The sequence below is a fragment of the Pangasianodon hypophthalmus genome, chromosome 2 (genome assembly GCF_027358585.1).
Source record: "Pangasianodon hypophthalmus isolate fPanHyp1 chromosome 2, fPanHyp1.pri, whole genome shotgun sequence".
NCBI lineage: Eukaryota > Metazoa > Chordata > Actinopteri > Siluriformes > Pangasiidae > Pangasianodon > Pangasianodon hypophthalmus.
In genome coordinates, this window is record NC_069711.1 from 21,906,876 (window position 1) to 21,916,694 (window position 9,819).

General features: G+C 38.3%; 1 protein-coding gene across 26 annotated transcripts in view; it reads left to right on the forward strand.

Moving 5' to 3' along the window:
- Positions 1-9,819, forward strand: part of dock7 (dedicator of cytokinesis 7) — a 63,520-nt gene that overhangs the window by 13,136 nt on the left and 40,565 nt on the right. For all 26 annotated transcript variants that reach the window (XM_053230669.1, XM_053230653.1, XM_053230658.1 and 23 more), the window contains exons 4-14: positions 670-738; positions 2,577-2,706; positions 2,885-3,097; positions 3,782-3,867; positions 3,971-4,037; positions 4,494-4,643; positions 5,081-5,161; positions 5,275-5,437; positions 6,128-6,270; positions 6,516-6,609; positions 8,488-8,650. In XM_053230669.1, coding sequence (XP_053086644.1) covers positions 670-738; positions 2,577-2,706; positions 2,885-3,097; positions 3,782-3,867; positions 3,971-4,037; positions 4,494-4,643; positions 5,081-5,161; positions 5,275-5,437; positions 6,128-6,270; positions 6,516-6,609; positions 8,488-8,650 — 1,359 coding nt within the window. The remainder of the gene's footprint in view (positions 1-669; positions 739-2,576; positions 2,707-2,884; positions 3,098-3,781; positions 3,868-3,970; positions 4,038-4,493; positions 4,644-5,080; positions 5,162-5,274; positions 5,438-6,127; positions 6,271-6,515; positions 6,610-8,487; positions 8,651-9,819) is intronic.

The window sequence follows — 9,819 nt, forward strand, 5'->3', positions numbered from 1 at the left end:
ATGAGATGCACAGTGTTGTTGCACAGACAAGATTTGCAGAGGGCTTTATTCAGTAATTTGTCCTTCTGGTGTATGGTATAATTCAGTGTGTGGGTCTTGATGGTGAGTTGAGACTTGAGTCCCTTAGCACAGCTTTTCTCATACACATTGTATTTCCTCTTCGGTCCGGTTATTTTTTATTTATTTTTTTTAAAAATTTTTTTCCTTCAGTAAAGCTTCCCACGCTGTCGACTCGCTCTGTTGTTTCTTGAAATGCCTGTCTGTTATCCTTAAGAGTGAATGAGAACTCCTCCTTATCCTGCCTGATACTCATGTATTTATGAACAACTTTCCTTTCTGCTTTAATTTCACTGGCCATAACTCAGTCATGCCAGCTTGACTTGTTTTTCCTTATTTTCATTTCACTGGGTTTTCTTTTTCTTTTCAGTTAATGCGTAGTTTCCTTTAGAATACAGAACTCTTGTGGCAATGGGACTGCATTTGCTTAATGCATCACATCCTGTTTTACCATAAGGACTGAGTTTGGTTCAGTAAGAATGTATGGGCTTTTTCCCATCTCAAATTTGTGTTACTATTAATAGAGTACGTTCCTCACAGCTGTTTTTATACTCGTGGTGAATGTAGTTAATGTCGATCCCCATGTGACTTCATTTGTTAATCACTTTTCAGTGACAACGATGCACATGTCCGTGACTGTATCAGATCCTACACTGAGGATTGGGCCATCGTCAACCGCAAGTAAGACACTCAGATTTCTTTGCACTCTTTTCTTACTTCAGCTTGCTTTACAAAAGTTATTGTTATTGTTTAGGAGAATTCGTGAGATGACACAAATTCCACAAGTTGAACAGGTGAAAAGGAAATACTGTATAAGAGAAATGTGTTCAGTATAGGCACTATATTAACACTATACTGTGTACTATATATAACACAATCCACAGTGTCACACATGGCAAGATTATCGACTCTCTCTATATGAGATTCTCTTGCCTCTCAGTATTGGCTACTTTTGGAAATTTGGGTAGGTTTGGTGAGGAAGTGGGACAAACCTGATGAAGACTTGCAAGGACTAGTCATGTGATCATATCTACAAACCTGCAGAGTGGAAAGACAAGAAAGAGAGAACACAAACAAAACCTGTGAGCTTACACAACACCTCAGAAAGCATGAAGGACTGAAACATTAAATAGTTTGTGAACGATTGTATATAATGATATAATGAAATCTCTGAAAAAGAGGTTTCTTTTTTGTACTCATGCATGTACCCATCCTGTTCTCACTCTATTTTTTGAGTGTCCTTGCCCCTGATTCTCTCAGAAAACTCACATTTCGATCTTTCTCTTAAAACGGTGAGTCGGTGTTCATTAGACCGTTCTTTAAATATATGCTATTTAAGAGTAATTACAGGCTACTAATGAGTAATTAGACTGTCCTCAATCCACTGTAATTTCACCTGTTCTGTTCTCTGAATTCTCACTTGTATAGATCATGTTTCTTGTACAGCTTCTTATGTCTTACTTTTTTTTTTTTTTTTTTTGAAATTTTATTTTAACTTAGTAGCCTGTGTCCTGAAGAGCAGCACTATACAAGCCACAGTTACAGGGTTGTTTATAGCCAAATCACGAGGATTCAGGATCACAAAGCCTACGTTGTGGTACAGAGTGTGAAAGATTTCCTCCAGTCTAAATCACATCATGCCATTTGGACTGCGATTACAAACTGCAGTGCTTGGCATCCTCCAATGCAGTATGAAATTTCAAAACAAACACTTGACAACATTTATACGACAGTGCTGCTGAGTTTTCGGTGTTGATTCACTTCCTATAACAGTGGTTCACAGCTTTAGATTAATGTGCTTGTTCTAATATGTTATTGTTTGTGTAGTAACAGACTGAAAACAGATGGAAAACATGTTATTTATCAAAAATAATGTGTGTAATTGTGGATATGATGACATTGTATGTAAGGAGATGTAGAGTCCTCAGTGTCAGCTCTTTGGTACAGCCAGAGGTAAAGCTGTAACTTTAAGTTTTCTGACACGGAAAGGTCTTTAGGACAGCAGATGTTGCACGCAGTAACTTGTTTTGCGGACATTCCGCAACATTAAACGTAACTATAAATGAATAAAAGTACAGTGCGTCATTCTTTAATAAATAAGAAATTATAATTGTTGTTGAATTGCTGTGGTGTAAGCGGAATAAAAGCCTTCGGGACATGTGGTTATAGGAAAATCAACACTACCCCATCAGTGACCATTCGTTGGTCCTTAGTTAGCATCATTTAACATTATTTAATTGTGATTTTAGACAATATTTAAGTAAATTACTTTTATTTAGACGTAAGACAGTATTTAACATATTTTGCCTTCAGTGTCTAAATGCAGTTTTCTCTCGAAAGTAGGAAACATCATTCAGTATTTGAGAGCTGATCATTTGATCAGAATTGAATAAACCTCCAACAGACCAGAATTTAGTTTTTTTTGTTTGTTTACACAAATAGGCCATTGTGGCTCAAAACAAAATAATACACTACATATCTGGATGATGTTTAATGCGTGTTATTAACTGGTGGCACAGGTACCATAAGCTTGGTACAGGCTTTAACCCCAACACGCTGGACAAGCAGAAGGAGAGGCAGAGAGGTTTACCCAAGCAGGTCTTTGAGTCAGATGAGCTGCCAGACCCCAGCAGCTATCAGGACGATCAGGTAAAACATCTGCGCGCACGCACACACACACACACACACACACACAAATACCCCGACCCAGAGTTTCCATTCACCATGATCTGATGAAACAAATGAACAAATGTGTATAGAGAATTAAGAAAATGAAAAGGTACGAGAAGATAGCTTGGATAATTGATAATTTGTGTGTATTTGACAGGATGATCTGAAGCGCAGGTCCATGTCCATAGATGACACTCCTCGGGGTAGTTGGGCATGCAGTATATTTGACCTGAAGAACTCCCAGCCTGATGCTCTGCTCCCTCACCTGCTGGACCGAGTGCCGAATGAGGAGATTGACCGGCACAACGAAGAGCAACGCAAAGGCAACCGGCACCGAGAGCTCTTCGCCCTGCACCCAGCACTCGACGAGGTGTGTTAGTGATTTCTTTCTGTTAATGTGTTCAGTGACGAACCTTTAACAGCATTATTAGTGACTAAAGCTACAGTCATACTAGCATGCGACAAATCACTCATTTCACTTGTAGTTTGTCTCTTGCAGTTGTGTAGCTTGTGGGTGTGAATTATCCAATTTTTTTAGTTTCACCGAGAAACAGTAGTAGCTATATATAGCATCTAAAGCTACCTAGTTAAACACATTTAAAATGCACTAATTAATGTTTTATTTACATGTTGCCTGTTAGGCTTTGTTGGCACATTAGCAAAGCAAGCTAATTATACTCGCTGCAATAATCACAATGCACCAACGACCTCTGCTACTTCCTTCTAAGCTTTAGAGATTGTATGAAATTATAGCCGTACAGCTTCACTTGTTGCTCTTTTGCTTTGTCGCTTGCTGCTATCTGAAATTGCAGCTTACTGAGACACATAAAAATATGTATGTGTCGAACATAAAAAATGAATTGTCTCCTGTTTTCTGGCAAGTCATGGCTGATTTAAGGATTATAAAAACATACAGTATACTTTATTAGGGATTGTGAGTATATGTGATGTAGCTACTCTGTTTTTGGAAATTTCGATCATGTTTTCCACATCAAAGCTGCCTATTTGTATTTGACTCCCACTTATTTCTCGTTTCTGTTTTATTTTTTTGAAGGAGGAGCCAATCGAGCGTCACTGTGTTCCTGACGTGCCAAAGGAGCACTTTGGCCAGAGACTGCTTGTCAAGTGCTTGTCCCTGAAGTAAGTGCAGGACAGTGTGTTAAATACGTCTCTTATGTTTTTCTCCCCACTAAAGCGCAATATTACCTGCTGCTTTTCACTGACTGTGTGTTCTCCCTTTAAGGTTTGAGATAGAGATCGAGCCAATATTTGCAAGTTTGGCCTTATATGATGTCAAGGAAAAGAAAAAGGTAAGCTGTTCTACCTGTGCTTTCGATGAAAACATTGATGCTGATGCAAAGTTGCTAAATTGATCATAACCCAGATTATTCAGTGTTGCACTGAAGGGTCTTTTTTGAAGTAATATACTGTATGGTTTCTATATTGTTCACCCAATGTATATATGAAATGTATTTCATTAGTACCAGACATTTCTGCATTTTTGAACTCATTTCATAATAATATCCAAAACAGCACCAAAACAACAAATATACTACTGTAGTTACTTATACTACTGTACTTTATACACTGTAGTTTATATCCATTATTTCTGATGTTTCTTAAATAATTACAGCTGTTTGTTTGGTCATTATGCTTTGCTGTAGTCTAACACTAGAGGGCAGCAGTCTTTTTAAACAAGGCCTTACATTGTTCTTCATTTCTAAATCTGTACTGTTCTTTTTTTTTTTTTTTTTTTTTTCCCCAAGATATCAGAGAACTTTTTCTTTGACCTGAACTCAGAGCAGACCAAAGCCATGCTACGTCCTCACATCCAAACAGCTGCTATCTCCACCCTGGCCCGCTCCGCCATCTTCTCCATCACCTACCCCTCCCAAGATGTCTTCCTGGTCATAAAGGTAAGGTTAGCTTCTCTTCTCTTCTCTTCTCTTCTCTTCTCTTCTCTTCCTTACCTGAAGTTGTAAGCAGGCACAGGTTTTTAACATGTGCACAGTGGGTTTGGATTTATTCGCAGACTCAAATAAAAAATTAACCAAAACCTTCTGGCCAATCAGAATTGAATATTCAACAGCACTGTAGTATAATATAAATGAATCGTGTTTTGTTGTAGTTAAAGTGATCAATAATATTTTGCTAACTTGACCATTTATTGGCTTGGATTGGTTTCTTTGATTTTTTTTTTTGGCCATTGTATTGTCTCATAATTGAATGTAATTGTCCATGTCAGCAGTCCATCCACTGCAAATAGTGGACAGAACATGAAAGTTGAAGTACACAGCAGGTTTAAGTTGTCTTGCCGATTTTTTTTTAAATTGTTGTGTGTGTGTGTTTGTAGCTTGAAAAGGTCCTGCAGCAGGGGGACATAGGAGAATGTGCAGAGCCTTACATGGTCTTCAAGGAGTCAGATGCCGCAAAAGTAAGAATTTTTATGAATAAATCCACCAACGTCATAATTCCCTCTTTGTGATTCTGTGAAAGGGGATGGTTCCTTCATTTGTTACAGTACGATTTGTGAACATGTATTTGTAGAATAAGGAGAAGCTGGAGAAGCTGCGTGCTCAGTCGGAGCAGTTCTGCCAGAGGCTCGGTCGCTACAGAATGCCCTTCGCTTGGACCGCCATCCATCTGATGAATATAGTCAACAGTGCTGGCAGTCTGGAGAGAGACACCGAGCTGGAAATGGGCCTGCCAGGTCAGCCTGCCCAACCAAAATAAAACTGTTAGAACTCTAAAAATTGCTTCTTTAAGTGGTAAAGCTGAGTGCCTAGAGATATTTGTTTTACCCAGATATGGCTCAAAAATGAATACCATTCTCCAAACAACACACACAATTAAATAGAATTTTAAAAATGGGACAGCACAGTGGCACAGCAGGTTGCAATGCTGCTTCACACCTCCAGGGTCCTCCAGTTCAATCCTGAGCTCAGGTTAACGTCTGTGTGGAGTTTCACCTGTGGGGAGAACAAAATTGTCACTAGGTGTAAATAAGTATGTGACTGTGTGTGCATGGTGCCTTCCAGTATACTGGCATCCCATGTTCCTGGGATAGGCTCCGGATCCCCTGCAATAAAAAAAATCACAGAGATACATTTGTAATTTTTGTAACTTTTTTTGTAAATATTGGAAGAATTGTATTGTTATACTGAATTACAGTTTTGTGTTCAGAATGATAGTTTTATAGTTAGTATATTTTAGTCAACAGACAAGGAAGAATGGAATACAGCTGATGCCTGTTAATAACCTATTTAACTGTAAAATGTTCTGGCTTCATACTCAGGAAGGACATGTCTCATCTTTGACCTGTTCATGAAATAGAATTTTAATGGTGATGCTCATGTGAGTTGTAATTTTGTTGATTTAATTTTACTCCATGTTAATACAGAGCGGAAGGGTTCCTGGTCTGAGCGGAGGAACTCCAGCATTGTGGGTCGGCGCTCTTTAGAGAGGACCACCAGTGGGGATGAGTACTGCAATCTGACCAGCTTCAGGCCTGCTACACTCACCGTCACCAACTTCTTCAAACAGGTCAGTCTTCACTGATGTGAGATGACAGTCTGCATGAGGAACTCGCTATAACTATCTGCCATCACAGTAAAGTATAAAGGTTAAAATATGCTACGTTCATAGATGAAGTGTTAATATTTATTGACCTTGCATTAATATTTATGTAAGCTTTTTCTTCACAAGCCTTAGGTTTTAAATGAATGAGTAAAACCTTATTTAGTCTTAAAATTATTATTCAAATGATTGCACTTTTCTGTTTGCTGTAGGAAGGAGATCGGCTAAGCGATGAGGATCTTTACAAGTTTTTGGCTGACATGAGGCGGCCCTCTTCAGTGTTACGCAGACTCAGGCCTATTACAGGTGGGCATGAAAAAAAAAAAATTGACTCAGTAACAAAAACTCCAGGCAAGACTAGTGGTTAGGCCTCGGCGTTCTCACTGCCGCAGCGCTGGACAGTGCACTCCCAATGCCGGTCCCAAGCCCTGATTAAAAACTGGGTAGGGTTGGGTCAGGAAGGGCATCTGGCATAAAAACTGTGCCAAATCAAATATGCGGACCAATAATCCTCTGTGGCGACTCCTAACAGGAGCAGCCGAAAGAAGAAGAGCAACAAAAACTCCAGCCAAAAGTACAGATATCCATGACAGGCTTTTTTTTCCCCCCCCTTAAATAAGGAGACAAAATGTGTTTCTGAAATGCCAGACAGATTTCATTAACGTAAAGCTTTTTTTTTTTTAATGTCTGGGGCTTTCGTTACATAATCTGGTCTTTGTTATGGGTGAAATCCATTTTTGCAGAATTTATGGCTAAATGTAATAGAGTCTTCTTAATAAGTGAGACATTTCATGAAAGCACTGAACTTGTTTTAAGAGTACTGGTGTACGCTTTGAAGACTGAAGCTTTTATTTAGTTGCTTTATTTGCTAGATTCATTTTGGAAAATACCCAATTTAATGCTGAATGTTTTCAATTGACTCTTAAAAGGTTAAAAAAAAAAAAAAAAAAAAAAAAAAGACATTTACAACAAATATTCAACTGCCTGAATGAAATTCAGCCGCTGCATTACATGCATGTATTACACAGACAGATAGCTGACATGAATCATAGATAAGTGCCTTATGAGTAAGAGTACACAGGCTATTATTATATTATCACTGGTCTTCACTTATAAGTTTTAAATTATACCCCAATTAAAATAAATTAAACAAATTTAATTAAAGCATTAAAGTTGTAGTACGTGGTGTTGGAAAATGTCACACAGCAACCAAAGGAGTTTATTCCCTTCCTTTTTTTGTGTGTGTAAGCAGGCACACACCTGATTCCAGAGAGAGAAATTAGGCATAAACTTGGACTGCCCTGTTCATTTTCTTATGCCATTATCATTTATTTTTCCTCTCCAAGCATCTATTTTACTATTATTCCACAGTGCTGTTTAATGTGCTGCTGAAAGCGTTGAATAATTTTCTATAACAGCAGCTCTGACAGTATTTCCGGCACAAAGTTGTTAATGTGCTCGTTCTAATATGTAATCTTTCTATAGTTTCGTCTTATTAATATGGAGAGAGAGAGAGAATGATTGTTTTAGCTGCTAAAATGTAAGTGAGAACTTGTTTAAAGGACGCTGCACAACACGACACAGCCACAAATGCATAAAAAGGTATGACGTGTCATTCACTAAAAATAAAAATTATCAACTTTGACATAGTAACTTTAAGTTCACTTCACCTCAGGGCTCATCACACCTCCCTGTCATTTTCCTATAACAGCAAACTCTGGCATGTTTATTTTCAGAATTTTCACTAATGCATTTAGCAGGCGCCCTTTTCAGAGAGACTTACAGAAGGCCTTTCTGGTTTCCATCAAAAATATCCTCATGCTAGCACAAAGTCTAAAAATACCATTTAGCTAAAATCCTGTTAGAGGTTGTTAGTAGAGGTATAAAAACAAAGTACAAGTCAGGGATATTTTCTGAACTGCTTAGTGAATAAGTTGATTTCAAGCATTTGCTTGAAGACAGTAAAAGTCAAAGTGGCTGAATTCGTTGTATAATTAACACTCGTCAGTCTCATCAGGTGCATGGTGGGAAATTTCCCAGCATATGAATGTCCTGAGTTGTACCGATGAAGCGTACAGCTGGTTTTAATATAACGCATCTGATATCTTTGTCTTGCAGCTACTAGACAATTCAGAAACCTTGATCACTGGAAACTTATTTGTTATTGTTTTTTAATGTTTATAGCTCAGCTGAAGATCGACATCTCTCCTGCTCCTGAGAACCCACATTACTGTCTGACTCCAGAGCTGCTCCAGGTCAAGCCTTATCCAGACACCCGAGTACGGCCCACCAGAGAGATCCTGGAGTTCCCAGCCAAGGACATCTATGTGCCCAACACCACGTACAGGTACCACAGCTGAGCTCTGTTTCACCCAAATACAGACCTATTACACATCTTTTGCAATCTGTTTAAAAATATTTATATGTTATTAAACTTTTGAACTCTGTTTTATTTATTTTGGACCCAACAGTGTGGCATTCTGGGATTTGACTTTCCGGTCATTAGCACAGAATTGTAACCACTGAGCAACATGCATCAATTCACCTTTCCAAATACTGTGAAGTAACATCATGGCCTTGCTACAGCTTTTAAACTAACCGGCCCAACCTGCTGTTTTAGTCAAGGCTTCTCAAGGGGTTATGTTGACAGTCATCTACAAAGCACGTGAGGGTCTGGTGGTGGTTAGCAAAGCTGACATTCTGCTTGCTTGGGCATGCTCCAATATCTATATTTATAGTAAACTGCTATGTACACAAATTAGGCAGAAGTTGTGTAAATGTAATATATTTGATATATGCGTAAATAACTTATATAGTTATTGACTAATGGAAATTTATTGAAACTATGGTTGAAAGTTAACCGTAGTTAACTTTTTGCGAGTAAGGAATAAAACACTTGGTGTGCGTTATAAGAAAATAAACACTCATAAGGTGGTGCAATGCAGCCTGACGTGATGTAGACTTACTGTTACCACCAAGAGGTTGATTATTTTCCAATAACAGCACATCCCGAAGTGTCTTCTTCCTTTATATCAAAGTATTTGGCAATGGTAACAATTGAGCATTCACTAAAGAGCAAAACATTGCACTTTATATCCATTTATAGTTACGTTTATTGCCGTGGAACGCCCACAAAACAAGTTACTTTCTGTTATCAGTCCTTTACCAGCCTCTTTTTTTCTTTCTCCCTTTTAAATTTAATAGGACGCAAAAAAGAAAAGCAGCTTGTCATGTTACTTGTAATTGCAAAGCACAAAGCCGTCTGTTCAGAAAGACCTTTCTGTGTAGAAAAACTTAGAGGAACAGCATTACCACTGGCTGTTACAAAGCACCGACACTGGAGACGACTCCTAAAAATGTTAAGTAAATGTCTCCTCAAAGAAAACCGTATGAAGAATAAACACCGTTTTAACCTGTTTATATACAGACAAGTCTCTGTTGTTACTAGGTTGTCCCTGTTTAAGTCCCAGGTTGTTACTAGGTTATTTGAGTGAAGTGAGCATTTCAAGACAAAAT